The 21,344-nt window shown below is 38.9% G+C and overlaps 1 protein-coding gene across 3 annotated transcripts in view; it reads left to right on the top strand.

Annotated features, from left to right (window-relative positions):
• The window catches only part of myh11b (myosin, heavy chain 11b, smooth muscle), a 136,521-nt gene that overhangs the window by 99,057 nt on the left and 16,120 nt on the right, over positions 1–21,344 (top strand). For all 3 annotated transcript variants that reach the window (XM_073060521.1, XM_073060520.1, XM_073060522.1), the window contains 17 exons: positions 1,610–1,770; positions 1,912–2,020; positions 3,709–3,840; positions 4,376–4,582; positions 4,928–5,065; positions 5,884–6,007; positions 9,410–9,581; positions 10,764–10,976; positions 13,184–13,328; positions 14,778–14,984; positions 15,886–15,990; positions 16,407–16,559; positions 17,060–17,308; positions 17,631–17,843; positions 18,853–19,065; positions 20,669–20,830; positions 21,104–21,232. In XM_073060521.1, the coding sequence (XP_072916622.1) occupies positions 1,610–1,770; positions 1,912–2,020; positions 3,709–3,840; positions 4,376–4,582; positions 4,928–5,065; positions 5,884–6,007; positions 9,410–9,581; positions 10,764–10,976; positions 13,184–13,328; positions 14,778–14,984; positions 15,886–15,990; positions 16,407–16,559; positions 17,060–17,308; positions 17,631–17,843; positions 18,853–19,065; positions 20,669–20,830; positions 21,104–21,232 (2,832 nt within the window). The remainder of the gene's footprint in view (positions 1–1,609; positions 1,771–1,911; positions 2,021–3,708; positions 3,841–4,375; positions 4,583–4,927; positions 5,066–5,883; positions 6,008–9,409; positions 9,582–10,763; positions 10,977–13,183; positions 13,329–14,777; positions 14,985–15,885; positions 15,991–16,406; positions 16,560–17,059; positions 17,309–17,630; positions 17,844–18,852; positions 19,066–20,668; positions 20,831–21,103; positions 21,233–21,344) is intronic.

The following is a 21,344-nucleotide window of genomic DNA, read 5'->3' as shown; positions in this document are numbered from 1 at the left end:
CAGGCAGCCAGTATTTCAGTCTCCCTCGTCACTTTAATCAGCAAGCAACACAAGCTTTGCTTGGCGAAATGGAGTCGAACATTAGCTCACAGTCTTCTCACCACAGGGTTCCCACACACTGCCTCTGCTTCCCGGAATCCCCTCGGAGACTGCAGAACACTGAAACACTCAAACAATCTCCAAACTGCAAATCACAGGCCCCAGAAGTTCCAGAATCACTTCCAGAAAGACAAAAAGAACACAAAGGACATAAAAGAAGTGAAATATGCAGTATGGTTTCATGATCTATTCAGAAGATGTCGACCAAAGGAGCTAGGTTCTTGCATTTGCTGTCATTCCTGGATTTTCCAAGGGAACTGACAGCAGGAGTTGAATATGCCCAGCCATAGTGAGAGGTTGTAACTTTCATCATTAATGACACAGCAACATCTTAATTATTTCTGTTTTCCGTTATGATTAAGATAGTAAATTATTTAAAAAGCAACCTTGCAATTTTAAAATAAGATTTTCTTAAGCGATGTTATGTCATGCTTAAATTTAGAGAAGATTCATTGTTCAATTTCTGAATCAAGACAAGACTTTCTAACATTGTGAGGACCTTTTTTGAATTACTTTCAAAATCTTTGATGTTGGCTAATAATATGTTTTACTATATGATAAGGATTTTTTTCCATTTTTCTTTCTTTACCAAACAGCTTTTCTTGGTAGTGGGTTTAGATTTTTTTTGTATGATAATACAATTATTACTTTTCAATATTACGATTCAATTTAATTTACATGAATATGGGGTAATGAAACTATAAGTGTGATTCACATATATTGTAATTGATATATGATATACATCCTCCTGTACTCTGTATTCTTTTTTGTAAGACATCGATAAAAATATTGAAAAAGAAAAAAAGATTTTTTTAAAATAATGTGACATCCCGAAGGCTGTGACCATTTTCCTCATCACATTCGCCCATAGTGATGCCCACAACTCTACAACCAGGACTCCATCTCCAAGACACTCTTTGTAGAGAATAACTGATTACATAAATGACTGCAAAACAGGCAGGCTTGGAAAGTCTAGGCCATCATAATTGAACATGTCTTACAAATGTATTCTACGTCCTTCACAGCAAATCAACATCTCATAAAAATGTTTATTTCAATACAACATCCTTTACCAATTATTAGATGTGCATCTGGATATTCACTTTACCCAATCTAATAAAGAGGTGACAGCTGAATTTACAGAAATGCTTTCCTCTCAGCTCTATCACACAACCAGATCATGGCTGATCTTGTACCTCAAACATCATTTCCCCACTCTATCCTTGGTTTCCAATAATAAGCAAAGGTTCATCCATCTCAGTTTTGAATGAAATTGGTGACTAATCCTCCACAGCCTTCCAGTGAATTCCAAAGATTCGCCATGATTAGTATAGGGAAATTTCTCCTCTGGTTAGTCCTAAGCTTGTTTTGAAAATGCCACCCCTACTTCTAGACTCCTCAGCCAAGGGAAATATCTTCCACGTATCTACCTTGTTCATAATAATTCTGTAGCAGATTTAGCATTTTGTTAATGAACTAAATTCTTCTTTTTAAACTGTGGCTATTTTAGATCAGAGCCCTTGAACTTGATACTAACCTGTACAGAATTGGACAAAGTAAGATCTTCTTCCGAACTGGTGTGCTGGCCCACCTGGAAGAAGAGAGAGATCTGAAGATTACAGATATCATTATTGCCTTCCAATCTCGAAGTAGAGGTTACCTGGCCAGAAAGTGAGTGCTTCTCTACAGTATAATTCATTGCACAAGAACTTTGAGTTTATTGAAATGTACTGGGTCTTAATTGGACTTTTGATGTTAAAATGGCTTGTGCATGTTTTCTCATGTGTTGCCCTGGCATTCTAATGATTTCAGGGCCTTTGCCAAACGGCAGCAGCAGCTCACTGCTATGAAAGTGATTCAGAGAAATTGTGCTGCTTACCTTAAACTGCGGAACTGGCAATGGTGGCGGCTGTTCACTAAGGTTAGTTCAAGTAAATTTCACCTGCTTGGTAATTTCATGAAGGAGTATGTGTATTTTCTTCCACTTGCCAATGTTTCTTCAGAAGCTGCCACAAGTGGGGAAATTTTCGTCATACTAATTATTACCAACACTGCTGGAGAGAGGAAGGAATCTCCCAGGGGTTCCCAACCATGGACCCCTTGCTTAATGCTTTTGGTTCCTGGCATATAAAGGATGGTAGCCCCTGATTTAAAATAATGTTGTAATTTTATTCTTTTAACCTGTTGCACGAGTCTAGAGGTATGACTTACAAATAGCAATAAATAGTTTGAAACTATTTTTCTGCTGAAGACTAAAATGATAGCAAATTTAACGATGACACAAAGCTGGGTGGCAGTGTGAAATGTCAGGAGGATGTTATGAGAATGCAGGGTGACTTGGACAGGTTGGGTGAGTGGGCAAATGTATGGCAAATGCAGTTTAATGTGGATAAATGTGAGGTTATCCACTTTGGTGGCAAGAACAGGAAGGCAGATTACTATCTAAATGGAGTCAAGTTAGGAAAAGGGGAAGTACAACGAGATCTAGGTGTTCTTGTACATCAGTCAATGAAAGCAAGCATGCAGATACAGCAGGCAATGAAGAAAGCTAATGGCATGCTGGCCTTTATAACAAAAGGAATTGAGTATAGGAGTAAAGAGGTCCTTCTGCAGCTGTACAGGGCCCTGGTGAGACCCCACCTGGAGTACTGTGTGCAGTTTTGGTCTCCAAATTTGAGGAAGGACATTCTTGCTATTGAGAGAGTGCAGCGTAGGTTCACAAGGTTAATTCCCGGAATGACGGGACTGTCATATGTTGAAAGATTGGAGCGACTGGGCTTGTATACACTGGAATTTAGAAGGATGAGAGGGGATCTGATTGAAACATATAAGATTATTAAGGGATTGGACACGCTGGAGGTAGGAAGCATGTTACCGCTGATGGGTGAGTCCAGAACTAGAGGCCACAGTTTAAGAATAAGGGGTAGGCCATTTAGAACAGAAATGTGGAAAAACCTTTTCACCCAGAGAGTGGTGGATATGTGGAATGCTCTGCCCCAGAAGGCAGTGGAGGCCAAGTCTCTGGATACGTTCAAGAGAGAGTTGGATAGAGCTCTTATAGATAGTGGGGTCAAGGGATATGGGGAGAGGGCAGGAACGGGGTACTGATTGTGTATGATCAGCCATGATCACAGTGAATGGCGGTGCTGGCTAGAAGGGCCAGATGGCCTACTCCTGCACCTACTGTCTATTGATATTGCCCTCTTCTTAGTCATCCAGTTGGAACCATACAAATGTTAAGATGACAAAAAATGCCTTTGCAAACCATTTGTTGCCTGGTCCTGTGAAATTCAAGGTACAAGACAGAAAATAGCCAAAAGAATGGCTATTTACATTATTAGATGCTAATTTTCCCAAGTTTTTCATATTTTTCTTTATCTTGAAATGTGTTCAAATCAAACTTAAGCCTCTCCTGGCAGAGGTTTTTAAATACAGAATAGTGCCTAGCATTTGCCTAAATCAATATTCACACATTAAATGTTTGACGTAAAACATCATGCCAGTGTTCGCTTTTTGAGTGGTTTTACAGAAGATATTCTTAAGCTGGGTAACCTCTAGTAATAAATCCTGTTGCTCTGCAATGTTCTAATGCCCAGTCTGTTGGTGTAGGTTAAGCCACTGCTGCAAGTCACTCGTCAGGAGGAGGAAATGCAACTGAAGGAAGATGAGTTGCAGAGGACTAAAGAAAAACAACAGAAAGCGGAGCTTTACCTTACAGAACTTGAAAAGAAGCACACCCAGGTAAAATCAGTTTCTGATATACAGTACATGTATTCCACTGAAACACTTGCCTGGTAACACAAAAATAGTTTATATGCAATCTTACATTTCTCTTGACTAAATGCATCTGAATACTAAGTGATGGAGTTGTTCAAGGTATCCATCAATGAATAAATGATGTTTTATTTCCAATTTGTTAATTTAAAACATCCCTCAACAATGTAAATTATTTTGAGCTTAATGTAATATATTCACAATTATTTTATGAAATTCTTCCCTCTGTAGCATTTCAATTAACTAAACAGAAATGGTCAGTTTTAAATTTGTCTTAAAATTAGGTATGAAAAGGATGATTTGGATTTTAGAATGATTCAATTTTGATAAATACGCAATCATCTCAAGATTTAAATCTGTTCACTCCATACAATGAAATAACAATGTGCATTTATTTTAGAATCACAATTGTTACTTATCATTTCCTTTTAACAATATTGATATTGGAAAGAAGTGTAAATAATCAGGAATAATGATTTTAGGTGTTAATCTGTATCTTCAGTTAATAGAAGAAAAGAGTTCCCTTCAGGAGCAACTGCAGGCTGAAACAGAGTTGTATGCTGAGGCAGAAGAGATGAGAATTCGCCTAGAAACTAAGAGGCAAGAACTAGAGGAGATCCTTCACGAAATGGAGGCACGAATCGAAGAAGAGGAAGAACGAGGCCAACAAATGCTAAACGAAAAGAAGAAAATGCAAACTCAAATCCTGGTATATGAACCTTCATAAAAGTTGGAACTTAAACTGGGCCTGCTCATTGTGATCCGAATTTTGTATTTTTTTCCCTCTCTCTTTCTAAAAAATCATTTGTGAAATCATCTACTCTTTTCTGTAATTGTGTGCCTGGTAGTATCTTTTAATGATGGGTAAGATTAATGCAATCATTTCACTTGGGGTCTTTGCTTATTTCAAGGCTGCTCCATTGATGGCAAATCCCCCAAGTGATGTAGCAACAAGGTTTAGCGAATTTTCTACCCAGTGGTTTTATTTTTGTTTATGTTTGGGTATGAAGGATAAGTAGCAGTACTTTTCCTAAAGTAAATGCTTATTCTAAAGGATTTGGAGGAACAGCTGGATGAAGAGGAAGCTGCGCGACAGAAGCTGCAGCTGGAGAAAGTGACCCTCGATGCCAAACTTAAGAAGATTGAGGATGATGTCTTAATCTTGGAAGACCAAAATCTCAAATTCGCAAAGGTCAGCATCAGACCCGGCCTACAGAGTTCCTGTAACATTAATAGAGACTACCCTGTAAATGAACTGTGCAGTGAATTAGTGTAAATTGGTTTATAAATTGTGGACTAAATGAAACAATATGACAATATTTTCAGGCTTCCTTAGTATTAGGCTAGCACCTCTGAACTTGTTTAGCCACAAAATAGCCAAAGTCATTGTAAACAGGATGGAGAATAATGCTGAATTTATACCTCACCAGATGCTTCCTTTTAAAGTCAACGGAGTCAAAGCCAGTGTTACACTGGATCTCATGAGATTTCCACAGGACGAGCTGGATTACAATTTTCAATAAACTGGACTTGACTTAGCATTAATGGGGTGGGGGGAGGGTGGTAAGGGGTGGTTACAGAGCTAGTCATTTACAAAGAGTGATCTTGTTTCTCTTCTCTTATGAAGTGTCCATTTATTCTGGATTTCTTCAGTTGGTAAGAAATTGGGGGCAGTTAAGAGGCTCTTATATAGTCATGTGTATGAGGCTTATGGGTGAAGGAAGGGTCAGATTGGTCCTAGAGGTTGACACAATATCAAAGGCTGAAGGGCCTGTATTGTGCTGTATTGATCTACACTCTGTGTTCTATGTTTTTTTTGTGTGTAGAGACTAAAGGGTTTAGGATTAAACCGGGAGGTTCAAGTGCAGAGACACAAACATTATGTGCAGCGGCCTGTTCACTTGATGGAACTCTAACATTCTGTAAATACGTGAGCGTTGCGATGTGGGGAGGGTAGAAACAGCTTGGACACCTGGGTTTAACAATTTCACTATTTTATGCCAATGACAGGAAAAGAAACAGCTGGAGGAGAGGATAGCTGACTTTACCACCAACCTTGCAGAAGAGGAAGAGAAAGCAAAGAACCTGACAAAACTGAAGAATAAACATGAATCAATGATTTCAGAACTAGAAGGTAAAAGGAACAATCTTGCTTATGGTAGCTATTATTACAAGGCACATTTGAGTAAAATTCTGATATAATATAGCAGCATATTAAGAGAATATGGATTTAATACTTAACATTCATATAACAAAGACTTTCTACCAGCTTGAACCAGCTGTACAACATTGCCCCCTAAAAATAAAGATCCAAAACAAGAGCTTGCAAAATAAAGAGAGCTTTTCATCCATCTATTAAAGCTTGCATCCTTGATTAAAGTCACCATTCTCTTTAGTGCACCAGCATAGCCTTTGGCCATCTAAGGAAATGAGTATTTGTCTACCAAGCTCTCAAGCTCAGAAATAAACCTCAGGACCTAACTAGACAGTAGTGATCCATATGTTTCTGAGTCATCGGCTAGCTTATGACAGACACCTCAAAGCACTGTCTTTGGAAATTCCTCCAAGTCCACAGACTGGATCAGTGCCCTCCTCCTGGCTACGTTCTCCAATACCAAGGCTGTAATTAAATCCCAACATCAAACTCCAGAAAAACCATCAAACCAGAGTTCAATCACAGCAAGAAATGATCAGATAAAGAGTGGAAATGACTCTGGGAAAGTGCAACGTTCCCACTGACTCATAAGAACACCAGGACCATAAGAAGACAAAAGAGACTGCAAATGTTGGAATCTGGAACTAAAAGCAGAACTGTGACTCAAATAGCATCTGTGGATGCTATATATTTCATTAGGTCCTGCTGCAGGGTCTCAGCTCAAAATGCTGAATACACCTTGTGTCTCCACTGTTGATTACACTTTTTGCCTCCATTGTTGCTGCTTGACCTGCTGAGTTCTTCCAGCGTTGTGTTTTCTTCCTGACTTGAATACATCCAGTGATTCCAGCTCTGAGGTAGAGAATTGTAGTAATCCATAACTTTCAGAGAGAAAAGTAATTCCTCCTCGTCTCCATTTTAAATGAGCAAAGTCAAGTTTGGAAACTATGTCATCTAGTTGTATATATCCCACCAGGGCAAACATCCTCTCGGTATCCAACCTGGGCCCAGAACTGTTCAAGCATTGAGAACTCTGAGACTACCCACCCAGAACACACAGACACCCAGTGTTAACAGCATTCAGATTACTCACCTATGCAGCATCTTCTGCCCCATCTTTGGCAGAGTCTTCAGGTCCCAAATGGGCCTCATCAGCCACTTAAGTACCCACAAGACTGGAGCAGAAACAGTCATGTGGGACTGCCTAAGAAGCAGAAAGATCGGAACCGGAGGAGGCATTCTGCTCTTCAAACCTGTTTCAGCATTTCACATGAATTTCATTGACCTGCACCTCAAATCCATTTATCCACCTTCATTCCACATTCTTCTGTTCTGCAAAATTCAGTCCATGTCAGTATCGAAACTTTTGATTAATCTGGTATCTCTGTGTTTTGAGAGAAAGGAATGGAGACTTGCATTAAACTCAAATCTTTAAATTATGTTTCATTTTAAGATTATTCTTTTTCCTACAATATACTAATACAGCAATTAGAAAGTCAGTTAAGACAAATTTTAGCAGATCCTAAAGCACAGGAACTTTAAGTGTAAAATATGTTTTGTTGTATTGGCTCTTTAGGACCTATTTTATTACTTTTGTGCAATCCCAGAACTCAGCTACCTTGCAAGTTTGACCACTTCTTAAAGGTTTAATATTAAAATCAATGTTTAAACACATGAATTTCATAATAACCTTAAACATATTTTTGCCCCAAGAAACCTACATCCTGGCAAATAAAAATATTTTACTGTTTTTATTTGAGGTGGAGACAAAACAGAGGAATGAGCAGTCATGGTACAGCTGTTCTTCAGAGTGCGCTGACCCCAGATTACATGAGGACTTCACTTGCAATTTAACAGGCACCATGATCTGCGCCCCCCAGTGGTTGATTTGATGCTTGTCTATGATTTAAGCGCATTTAAAGATTCTGACACGACCAAAGGTTTATTTTCCAGATAGTGTAGTATAAGATTAATACAAAATCATTGTTTGGATCACTTCAAAACTACAAAGTGCCTTTATATGATCCAATGTATGCAGTATCTTCATAATCTTCTCAATCTTCTCTCTACCTATGATACCATTCTGAATTGAATAACTACTTTAATATTAAACTACCACTCTAAAGCCTGTTAGTGTTCATGTTGTTTACTTGGATTTTCAGAAGGCCTTTGTCAAGATGCCACACGTGAGGCTGCTAAACAAGAAAAGAGTCCATGATATTACAGGAAAGATACTAGCATGGATAGAACATGTGAGATTCTGCAGAGCAGCACACATGAAATTCACCCAGCATTTTGTGTGTGTGGCATGGACAGCAGATTAGCTGACTAGCAGAAGGCAAAGAATGGGAATAAAGATTCCGTTTCTGATTGGCTGCCCATGACCAGTGTTGTTCTACAGAGGTTGGTGTAGGGTTTGCTACTTTTTGCATTATATGTCAAAGATCTGGATGACAGAATTGACGGCTTTGTGGCCAATTTTGTGGATGATGTAAAGGTAGGTGGAGGGCCAGACAGTGATGGGGAATCAGAGAGTCTATCTAAGGACTTGGACAGATTAGGCGAATGGGTAAAAAGGTAGAAGACAGAATACACTTATGCACTTTGATAGAAGAAATAAAGGTGTGGGCTATTTTCTAAATGGAGCAAATTCATAAATTGGAGATACAAAGGGACTTGGGAATCCTTGGAGTTCCCTGAATATTAACTTGCAAGTTGAGTAGGGAAGGGAAATGGAATGTTAGCATTCATTTCGAAAGGACTATATAAAAGCAAAGATGTAATGCTGAGGCTTTATAAGGCATTGGTCAGATCACATGTGGGGTATTGTGAGCAGTTTTTGACCCCATACTAAGGAAGAATATGCTGGCCTTGGAGAGGGTCCAGAGGAGGTTTACAAGAATGATACTGGGAATGAAAGGTTTAATGCATGGGGAGTGTTTGATGGCTTTGGGCCTGTTCTTGCTAGATTTTAGAAGACTGAGGGGGAATCTAATTGAAACCTGCCGAATATTGAAAGGCTTGGACAGAGTAGACATGGTGAAGATGCTTTCAATAGTGGGAGATCTAGGACCAGAGGCCATAGCCTCAGAATAGAAAGGCATCCCTTTAGAACAGATGAGGAGGAAATTTCTTCAGCCAAAGGGTAGTGAATCTGTGGAATTCAATGCCACGGTCAGCTGTGAAGGCCAGGTCACTGGGTATATTTAAAGAAGAGTTTGATAGGCTGATGCCAAAAGTTATGGGGAGAAAGCTGGAGATTGGGGTTGAGAAGGAAAATAAATCAGCCATGATAGAATGGTGGAGCAGACTCAATAGGCCAAATTACCTACTTCTGCTCCTATGTCTATGGACAATAACAAGATCTCTGCAATGTTACAGTGCGGCTGAAGAAGGAGGAGAAGACCAGACAGGAGCTCGAGAAGCTGAAGAGGAAGCTAGAGGGAGAAGGATCAGATCTGCATGAACAGCTAGCAGAACTTCAGCAGCAGATTGCAGAACTGAAGATGCAGCTGGCGAAGAAAGAGGATGAATTACAGGCTACAATCAATAGGTAGAAAAACGGGGCAAAATTCCAACTAATTGGTCTGTTGCTTCACTGTAAAATATCTAAATCCTCTCTGCAAAAAAAAAGTAGCCATTTTGCTCCTATCATAAGACAATTGAAAACATGGTCTAATTGGTTGTGATCCGTATTCTCCAATAACTAGATCACACACTTCTATTGCCCTTTATACTGTTATCCCACAGTATGAATCGAGTTGCCTTTATTGAAAATTGAATGTTATTTCCCTTATCAAAGCTGCTCTCCCATGAATCAAACAATTAAATGCATAATACTCTAATCATAAGTGAAACTGCAGCAAAGGTCACCTGGTCTTAGAAGGCTAATCTCTTTCAAAGATATTATAAACCAAGTTTTCAGCAGTTTTGAACAGCAGTATGTGATGACTTTGAAATAATATGAGACAGTAACCTTGCAGCATTAGAAGTTGCAGTGTAGCTTGATGCATTTCAGTAATACTGTGTCAGACACAGTTCCACATCAGTTATCTGATGTCATCCCAGTAAATCTACATTATAACTCTTACATGATCCAAATGACCCTAAAATGGTCCAAAACATCACATAATTCAAAGTTCAAAGTATATTTCTTATCAATGTACATATATGTCGTCATATACGACTCCAAGATTCATTTTCTTGCAGGCATTCACAGTAAATACAAAAAACCCAATAGAATCAATGGAAGACCATACCCAACAGGACAGGCCATCTGTCACCTGAACTTTGTCTCAGGACCTCTTTGTCGTTGGATCAGTGCCAGATTCTAAATCCTATTTGTTTTATTGCCTCTAAAGATTATGTCAGAAGTACCTGAGAAACACCAATATTCTTATCCATAATCTCCTCACTTTAATCATTCTGCTTCATTCTACAAAGTGCATGGTCCCACTTTACCCTTAATATCACTGATCCCAATTTTGCCAATGAATAATTTGAGTCGTATTTCACCAAATGCATTTGATAACTCAAACCTACAGATACACTATGTGCTTTTTTTCTAGAGGTTACTCAGGTTGAATAGTGGCACTACCAGCAGGGTTGGATATATGATACTAGTCTTTGAAAACATCAGACAGGGAAATATTAGCCTTTCCCTTGCCACCTTTATTCCATGTTCAAAACATTGTGGTAATAGTTCCTGTGGATTAACAGAATCATGTTCAAATAGGCTTGATGAAGAAACTGCACTAAAGAATAATGCTCTGAAGAAGATCCGCGAGTTGGAAGCCTTTATATCAGATCTTCAGGAAGATCTAGACTCGGAGAGGTCAGCTCGGAACAAGGTGGAGAAACAGAAGAGAGATCTGAGTGAAGAGTTGGAAGCCCTAAAGACGGAACTTGAAGATACTTTAGACAGCACAGCGACCCAGCAAGAATTGAGGTACTTCCGTAATTCTTTGTTTTAACAATACAAACAAAAATAAGTTTAAACATTTATTAAAGCACAGAATAATGAGCTGAATGTCAAATGGTAGAGGAACATTCTGCACAATCTTTAGACTTTAAACCTAGAAAGAACATTTACCGTGACCATGGCCAGGCACCAGTAGCGTAGTGGTTAGCACAATGCTAATTACAGCTCAGGCATCGGAGTTCAGAGTTCGATTCCAGAGTCCTCTGTGAGAAAGTTTGTACGTTTTTCCCGTGTGCATGCGGCTTTCCTCCAGGTTCTCCGGTTTCTCCCACAAAGGCGTACCAGTTAGTAGGTCAATTGGTCATTGTAAATTGTCCTGTGATTAGGCTAGGGTTAAATGAGTTAGTTTCTGGGCAGCACAGCTTGAAGGCTCAGAAAGGCCTGTCCTGTGCTGTATTTCTAAATTTTAAAAAAATTAAATCTTACATAGTGAGGCTGCAAGCTTAACATAAAAATTCGTTTCAATGCAATTTTTGTCAAAAATAATCTGTATAACAAATGAGGGAGAAGTGTCATAGAGTAGTACAGCATGGAAACAGGGCCTTCAACCCAATTCATCCACATTGATCCAATTTGTCTGTGTTTGACCTGTATTTCCTCTAAACCAGGGATTCCCTATCTTTTTATGCCATGGATCCCTACCATTAACCTAGGGGTCTGTGAAATCTAAACCCTTCCTTTCCATGTATTTATACAAATAACTTTTAAATACTGTTGTTGCACTTGCCTCAACCACTTTACCTGGCAGCTCATTCCACACAAGCACCACCCTCTAAATGAACAGGTTGCAACTCAGATCCCTCTTAAATATTCCCTTCTCACCATAAACCTCTGCCCTCTCATTGTTAGTTCCTCTTCCCTACAAAAAAGACTATCTATACCCCTCATGATTTTATACACCCTCCGTCAGCTCACCCCTCAATATCCTTTGTTCCAAGGAAAGAAGTTCAAGTCTGCCCAACCTCTCTTCGGGCCCTCGATTCCTAGCAGCTTTCTCATAAATTTTCCAGTTTAGTGGTGTCTTTCCTCTAACAGAGTGACCAAATCAATACAGATACTCTGAGTGTGGTCTCACCAATGTATTATATAACTCTAAAGTCACAACTCTTGTACTTATTGTCCTGCATAACAAAGGCCAGCGAGCCAAATGCCTTCTGTCTACCTGTGAAACCACTTTCCGTGAACAATGTACTGTACTCCTAGGTTCTCACCCTCCACCACATTCCCCAGGGCTCAACTATTCACTGTATAAGTCCTACTCTAGCTTGACTTCCCAAAATGCAACATTTCACTTAAATTGAATGAAAGCCATTTGCCAGCCCTCAACCCATTTACCCAGCTGATCAATAACCTCCGGTAATTTTTGATAACCTTTTTCACTATCTATAATACCACCCATTTTAGTATCATCCACAAACGTACTAACCATACCTTGTTCTTTCACGTCCGAAATATTTATTAAATAATAAACAACAAGTGTCCCAGCACCAAATTCTATGGCACACCACTGGTCACAGGTTTCCTATCTGAGAAACGCCATTCAACCATCACTCTCGCTTCCAACCATTAGGCTTGTCTGTACATTGCAATGGAATCAGAATGCAAAGGCTTTTACTCCCTCATCTTGTGGGATGGGTGTAAGATTTAAATAAATTCTGAAGAATCCATTTAGCTATCCCTCCTAGATCCCATGGATCCAGTCTAGCTTGTCATGCAGCACCTTATGGAGACAATGTCCACTGCCCTGCCTTCATCTATCCTCTTAGTTACCCCTTCGAAAAACGCTACAAGATTTGTCAGACCTGATTTCCCACACACAAAGCTGTGCTGACTACCTCAAATTAGACCTTGCCTATTTAAATTTTGCTGGATCCTGTCAAAATACCATCCAGTATCTTACCCACACTGATGTCAGACTCACAGTCCTGTACTACACTGGCTTGTCCTTTCTACCTTTTCAAATAATAATAAAACATCAGTCATTCTTCTTTCCTTCACATCCTTACCTGTGGTAAGATATCTAATGTATCCCTCCTCATTTTTCCTGACCAGAGCCCTCATCATCTCTGGTTAACCATTTCCCTAAATTTGCCAGCCTTTTCCTACACCCTGGCAGGAATCTGCTGGTCCTGGACCCTTGATATCACACATTTCTTTCCTTTTTATATACACAGGGCGAAGAGAGAACATGAAGTTACAGAGATGAAACGAGCTTTGGAGGAAGAGACAAGGACACATGAGGCTCAAATTCATGAAATGCGACAGAAGCATGGTCAAGCAATAGAGGAAGTAACAGAACAGCTGGAGCAAGTGAAACGGGTACGTGAGAAATGGGAGGCAATAAAGCAGTAGTACTGAGTTTAAACACTACACTGTAAGTGTTTTTCCAAAAGCTAACATGTTGAATGTCAATAGCAAAAACATAGATGGTGTATTCTACTAGAGAGAAACCAAGACAAGAAGTGTCTTATATTTCAAAAGTTGTGCAAAACAAAATCTGGAATGCTCAAGGTAACAGACAAGGAAGCAGTACACAAAAGTGATTCGAGCAAAGGATCTGGTGGAACTCAGCTGGTCAGGCCTCCAGCTCCTTCACGCGTTGCTTCAGATTTCCAGCGTCTGTAGTTACTTGTATCTCCACAAAAGTGATTACGTTAATAACAGCAGAAGAGAACATACAAAGGAAGATCATCAAAAGGATCCAGAAAAAAATGGTAATAAGACAAATACAGCCATAGTACAATTTCTAACATAAAAAAAATAAATGTAACTGTGCAGTACCAGAATGCACAATAAAATTGATAAATTAATGGTCGAAATATATACAGTATATAAGGGGAAACCATATTGGCTTCACCGTAGCCAATTAACCCAACTACTCACACATCCAAAGAATGTGGGAGGAAATCACAGCAGCTGGACGAAACCAACAGGAACATGCAAATTCCGCACACACATCGCCAGAGATCGGAATTGACCTGTGCTCTGTTTTACTGTGCCAAAATGTTGACGTACAAAGGAATCTGGTGGTCCTTGTATTTGAAAACAACATTGCAGGTGAAACAAGTGATTGAGAACACAAATTGTACGTTGCTCTTCATTACAAGAGATTTTGAACACAGGAGCCAGGAGATTTTCCTACAAGTATACAGGACCTTAGTGAGACCACACCTGGAATACGGTGTGTAGCTTTGAGCTTTGTACCTAAGAAAGGCTGTAGAGGGACTGCAGCAGCAGCTCAGCAGACTGATCCCGAGGATTACCAGTTTGGGGATAGAAGGATTTTCACTCTTATTCTGATTCACATGAGGACTGACTGAGTCAACTCGATTTGAATACACAAGTGGTTAGAAACCTAGTTGAAACATACAAAATTCCAATAAGCATTTACGTGCACGATGCAGGGAAGTCTCTCCCTACATCGGAGTCCAGCACCAGAAGGGTCACCGTCTCAAGATACTGGGCAGGACATTTAAGTCTGAGATGAAAGGAAATTTCTTCATGCAGAGTGTGATAAACCTATGGAAGGCTTTACTACAGATGATTATGGAGGTACAGTCTCTGAATGATATGAGAGAAATGGGTAGATTTCTAAACTTAAAAAGGAGCAGGTGGAGAGAGGAGGAATATCATATCAAGATGGAGGATCAGCCATGATTGTATTGGGTGTTGATCAGGCTTGCGGGACCAAATGCCTTACACCTATTTCTCTTGTTCTGTCTTTTAAACTATTTATACTTTTAAACAAACGTTCTTTACATTCTGCAGGCTAAAGCTAACCTTGAGAAAAACAAACAGACCCTCGAGAAGGAGAATAGTGATCTCTCAAGTGAGGTCAGGACGCTGTCCACAGCTAAAGCTGAATTGGAGCACAAAAAGAAAAAGCTGGAGAGCCAAGTGCAGGAGTTCCAGGTTAAAGTGTCTGATGGAGAACGTGCTCGGACTGAGCTCAACGACAGAGTGCATAAGTTACAGGTCAGCATGCATCCTCTGACTTGGACTAAACATTCAGGCATTTGTGGGTGTTTTGTGATCATTTTTAAAGTAAAACTTATTACGATGGACTTTAACTCCTGTCAAAGCACCTTAGCCAGAAATGTAAAGGCTAACAAAAATCTTCTACCACATAAGGCCTGTACAGAATAATGTTTTATTTTGTCAATAGTGTTCCCAGAAAGCTCAGCATGTTTAGTGCATCTGTGTTCCGAACTAGGGAGATGAAGTTATATACTTTGTTAGGTTAGGTTACCCAGTTTTCAATGCTTTGTTGTATTAAGTTACCCCATTACCAGTTGAAAGTCACAATTCATTTGTGTACAGAAGGAAAAGGAAGCCCATTGACCTGATGGAAAGTCTTTTCCTCAGATGACATAAGAGGGCAGCATGAGCTTTGGTCATTGCTCAGCCCCCTGCTTGCATCTACAGTCATGGATTCTTTATTTAATTTTTATCTGGCACAAAACCATCAAACATTCAAACAAAGTCAGAAAGTTAAGCCAAAAATAAATTATCTAACATCGTAGCAGCTTTTACAGAAATCTTCCAATTTGAATCTAATGTATTCCAGGCAGTAAGATGTGGCATGACAAACATTGAACTTTGCCAGAAACCTGGCCAGTACATTTAATGGCGCATCTTCAGAATTGGCTGAGGGATGTCCACTCCCTCTTGGGTCAGTTGAAGCCAGTGGGCTTAATTGTTGAACGGAGGATGATTGATCACCATTATCTAGTTTCACATCTGAGTAAGATATTGCAGTCACCAGTTCTAATGCGTTGTACTGTGAATCGACTCATCTGCGAAAAGGAAAGAAGACCAACATACACAAAAAGGAATGACAAGACTAATTACCTACTTGACCTTCTTTTTCCAATAGAGCGAGCTCGACAATGTTACCGCCATACTTAATGAAGCTGAAGGTAAATCAATTAAACTTGCAAAGGACGTGTCAAGTTTCAGTTCCCAACTTCAGGACACACAGGTGACTGAAACGTTTACATTACCTAACTTACAAGCTTGTTAAAAAGTAACAAAGATCAATATAAGGAATGTAGATCAAATAGAAATATTTCTTCAATGATATCTTTTTTAAAAATAGAACGTAAACCAGATGTTCTGGTTAATGTTCTATTTTTAAAATAAATGTTGATGAAGAATATTTTTTTTTAAATATTGAAGAGAATGTAATCTTAGAAGTTTTTCCTTTGTTCAACTACATGGCCATTTTAATAAAAGTATGTCCCTTAGGTTTAACTGTTTATAAAGTTTATAATCTCAAAAATAAATTTTTGAAGCTCCTGCATGCTCTGTTTAATAACCAAGTGCACTGAATAAAGATTAGGACTGATGGGCTCTACTCTCAACTTATTACAAAGTTCTTTCTCTGTGGTTCTGCAGGAACTACTCCAGGAAGAGACCCGGCAAAAGCTGAATTTGTCGACTCGTTTGCGTCAGTTAGAGGATGACAAGAACAGTCTCCAAGAGCAATTGGATGAAGAGGGAGAAGCCAAGAGAAACCTGGAGCGTCAGATATCCACCTTAACAGTGCAGGTACACAAAGCTTTGTCAGTTTCATTTGCAGCAGTCTACATCATCTAGAATCTGCAAACTAAATAACGTACAGTAAGTGTTATTTCCTATTGCACATTTTTGATCTGAAATACAAACTTCCCTTCCTTGCATATATTGACAGAAATTACAGACATTTATTGGAATGTTAATGAAAGAACATTTAATTATTAGAGCTGTACACCCCTCCCCTAATAATCTCCTTATCTTTCAAGATAAAACTTGAGATTACACATAGATAAACTTTCTACATCCTACACTAGTGTTAGTATTCTTCCATCAGCTAATTCTCACTACTCTAATATTATGTTGGGAAGTCACTTTAGGTGTTTTTTAGTTTGTGGGATGCTGTTTTGTACAAAATGGTTACCACATTTGTCTGCATATTAATATGGCTGTACTTCAGAAATAACTTAAATTATTAAATGTTCAACAAGTTCAAAAGTGTTTATATTTTAATGCAAGCATTGATTTTCTTATAGCTGTCAGATGCCAAGAAGAAATTAAATGATGATGCTTCTACACTGGAGAGTCTTGAGGAGGGAAAGAAGAAACTTCAGAGGGAAATTGAAGCGATTACGCAGAACTTTGAAGAAAAGGCATCAGCTTATGACAAATTAGAGAAAACAAAGAACAGGTTACAGCAAGAGCTCGATGACCTTCTGGTGGACTTAGACAACCAGAGACAACTAGTTTCCAATCTGGAGAAGAAACAGAAGAAATTTGATCAGGTCAGATATCACTGTAAAACAAAACATTTTCATTTTTCAACCTAAGATAGTAAATTTTCATTAAAGAGTTTTTACAAACTTGAGAAACTCTGGTAGTTTTATTGAATAGAACCACAGTGATGCCAGTTCACCAAGCAAATTTTCTAATGTTTTTTCTTTTAATACATTTAGAATAAATACAATCACTTTTACTTGTAGCATTAAATTTTAATTCCATTATTTGAAGTGTAAAATACTGTAAAAATTGACACCTTAGATCAATTTAAATTCATTGTAATTACTTGCAGCTAAGATGTGTGTTGTGTTATTTTCATTCTTTCAGCTGCTGGCAGAAGAGAAGAATATCTCTGCAAAATACGCAGATGAAAGGGATAGGGCAGAAGCTGATGCTCGAGAAAAGGAGACAAAGGCCTTGGCATTGACCCGTGCTTTGGATGAGGCACTGTCCACCAAGGAAGACTTGGAGAGGCTGAATAAGCAACTGCGAGCTGAGATGGAAGATATCGTGAGCTCCAAAGATGATGTAGGAAAGAATGTAAGTGCACAAAAATCACATCATTCAAACATGTTGGTAGACCATCATTGAATGTAGCAACACACCCCAGGATATTTCACAGGAGCATCGATAATGAAAATGTTATATGAGCTACTTAGAGCAGATGACAATAAACTTTGTCAAGTAAGAAGTTTTTGAGTATGTGTGAAAGAGGCAAAGAGAGGTGGAGAGATACTGAGCTAAGGGTGTGATCAACTGAAGGCTAAGTTGTTAGATTATGTCCTTCGAATTTAGGGATGACTATGAGACCAGAACTGCAGCGGCACAGAACAATAGGAGGCATAAAGTTAAGGAAAGATGAGGCAGGAAAAATACCTGGAATTTTAAAGTAAATCTGAATAGGCACTTGTACATTTTTCAGAATTTTGCCTGACCATTAATACAAAGGAAATGTTTCTTGATGATGTTTGGGAGGGTAACTTTTAGCAGTGTACTCACCGGACTTTAGAAGAATAAGGGGGGGGGGGTGTGGAGGAAGGAGCTCATTGAAAACTATCAAATATCAAAACATCTAGATAGAGTGAATGTAGAGTGGGTTTTTCCTGTAGCGGCAAAGTCAAAGACTAGAAGGCACAGCCTCAGAATACAAGGATGTCCCTTTAGAACAGATATGAGGAGGAATTGCTTTAGCCAGTGGGTGGTAAATCTGTGGAATTCATTGCCACAGATTTATTGCAGGTGGCAGTGGAGGCTAAGTCATTGGATATATTTAAAGTGGAGATTGATAGGTTTTTGATTAATCAGGGTGTTAAAGGTTGTGTGGGGAAGACAAGAGAATGGTGTTGAGAGGGTTAATAAATCCACCATGATGAGTAGACTCAATGGGCTGAATGGCCTAATTCTGCTCCTATGTCTTATGACCTCATGGTCTAAAACACAGTGTCTTGTTTTTAAAATCTAGTATTTACATTTAGGAAAGGGTATTTTTTCCCCAGGGCTTTATTGGCTCAAATAATTCATCACCTCACTTTATCCCTCTGCAATTAAGGTCCATGATCTGGAAAAATCCAAACGTACCTTGGAGCAACAAGTGGAGGAGATGAAGACTCAATTAGAAGAACTTGAAGATGAGCTCCAGGCTACAGAGGATGCCAAGCTAAGACTAGAGGTCAACTTACAAGCCCTGAAAGCACAGTTTGATCGTGACCTGCAATCTCGTGACGAGCAGAATGAGGAGAAGAGGAGGCAGCTTGTTAAGCAGGTAAAATAATTAACCAAAATTCAATCCACTTGCTCAACAAATTCAACATCCATGCTTCTTTCCTGAAAAATAATCAACTTTGGATTCAAGGTGGTAGGGTTTCTATTTGAAACATTGTTGTTTTAAATAAAACATTGGACTCTCTCTGTTATGGAAAGGAAAACACTGTCAGTATTTACAGTTACTGTACAGGAAGCACAATTATACCAAATATTAGCATTACTAATCAACTCCAGATAGCAGATGTTGAAAGGTGTTTTGACCTAGATGGAAAGTCAAGAAAATAAGTTAAAACAAAACAAAAGAGGAACTGAGAGAGGATGTAATAGATGAGAATGATTTGGATATGGATTTAGGAGGTGTGATCAGTAGGTGTGGATATGACATGAAGATTGGTGGAGTTGTTCATAGTGTGGAGAGTGATCTTAGGCTACAAGGTGATATTGAAGAAATGGTGATGTAAGCTGAGAAATTGTAGAAGGAGTTTAATCCTAATAAATGTCAGGTAATGGATAAGCTTTGGTCAACCGTGCTATAGGAAAGATGTTAATGAACTGTAACGATTACAGAGAAGAATTACAAGGATGTTCCCAGGACTTAGGGGATTGAGTTGTAGGGAGAGGTTGAACAGGCTAAGAACAAGGGATGATCATATGGAGGTACGTAAAACCATGAGGAGCACATCTAGGGTTAATGCCTCAGTGTTTATCCCTGCCTTGGGAAATTGGGAACTAGAGAGAATAGGTTTGAAGGTAAGAGGGGAATGATTTAATAGAAGCTTGAGGCCCAATTTCTTTTTAATATAAACACAGAGTACAACATGTCCATGGATTGAGCTGCCAGAGGAGGTGGTTGAGGCAGGTGCATTAGCAACTTCTAAAAGACAGTTGTGCATGAATTGGAAAGATTTAGAAGGTTATGGGCCAAACGCAGGAAAATAGGACTATCTTGGATGGGCATATCGGTTGGCATGGACCAGTTAGGTCAAAGGACCTGTTTCTGTGATGTGTGAATCTATGACTGTATAATTGCCACAGACAGAACCAACATCAGGAAACCTGCCTGACATTTGCATCTTTCCCAGTGTGTTCTACTCCACTGTGAACATGAAATCTTGCAATCTATGATGCAAAGCAAGTTGCCTTCTACAGGGCTTTATGTACAATATTAACAACCAAGTTAGTAGATGTATTTACTGGATAAGTTACATAGCGTCAATCAGCTGTATTTGTAGCAGTTATATTTAGTTTATGGCTTATTTTCTTAAACTTTGTTTTAAATAAATGTGAAATAACATATCAATATTTGATATGTTATTTAACTGAATATTACAATAGTACAATATAACTGAAGACTGCATTGTTCAGAAGAATGGAAAGGAAATGAATTGCTGGAGTTTAACCTTAATGTAACTAAATAATAATAGGTGCACAACTTAAACATAGCAAAACAGTTCAGTGAAATATTAATTCACAGCAACCCAGTGACTCTACTAGGGTAGTTCTTAAATATAGGTGCTAAAAGGATTAGCAAAGTAAACTATTGAAAACTGGAACATGGAACAAAGATTAGAGTCACAACATCAAACTTTGTTTACATTCAGGTGCACGAGCTTGAAGCTGAACTGGAAGATGAACGTAAACAGCGCACCATGGTGGCCGCTGCCAAGAAGAAGCTGGAGATTGACTTGAGTGACCTTGAAGGTCAGGTGGAAGTTGCAGTCAAGGGACGTGAAGAGGCCATAAAGCAACTTAAAAAACTTCAGGTCGGTGATTACAATTTGGTTAACAAAAATTACTCCAAAACCAATTGGTTTTAACTATGCCAAATAATGAGACAATTCACTTAGAGCTAAAGTATCTTCATGTGAGAACATATTAATCATTAGCATAATTTAATTTATTTAAAAAGATAGAGTTCAGAAACTTCAATATTGCAATAGATATTCTAAGTTCTAAAATATTGATGACACTCATCTAGTTAATAGCACTGGTTGGTTTCAACAGTTCAGTTGAACACTTGTGGCTTCATTCAACAGGCTCAGATGAAGGATTACCAGCGTGAACTTGAGGATGCCCGCAACTCCAGAGAGGAGGTCCTGGCTCAGGCCAAAGAGAATGAGAAGAAAAACAAGAGTCTAGAGGCAGAACTTCTCCAACTCCAGGAGGTGAGCATAAAGAAATAAATGTTACCCAAGCATCTTGCCCTTTTCCTCTTTAATCTAAAAACTTGCTCCTTCTTAAGATAAGGATGACCATGTCTTCTATATCAAATCCAGG

The sequence above is a fragment of the Hemitrygon akajei genome, chromosome 11 (assembly GCF_048418815.1).
Source record: "Hemitrygon akajei chromosome 11, sHemAka1.3, whole genome shotgun sequence".
NCBI lineage: Eukaryota > Metazoa > Chordata > Chondrichthyes > Myliobatiformes > Dasyatidae > Hemitrygon > Hemitrygon akajei.
This window is presented reverse-complemented; position numbering and strand designations above follow the sequence as displayed.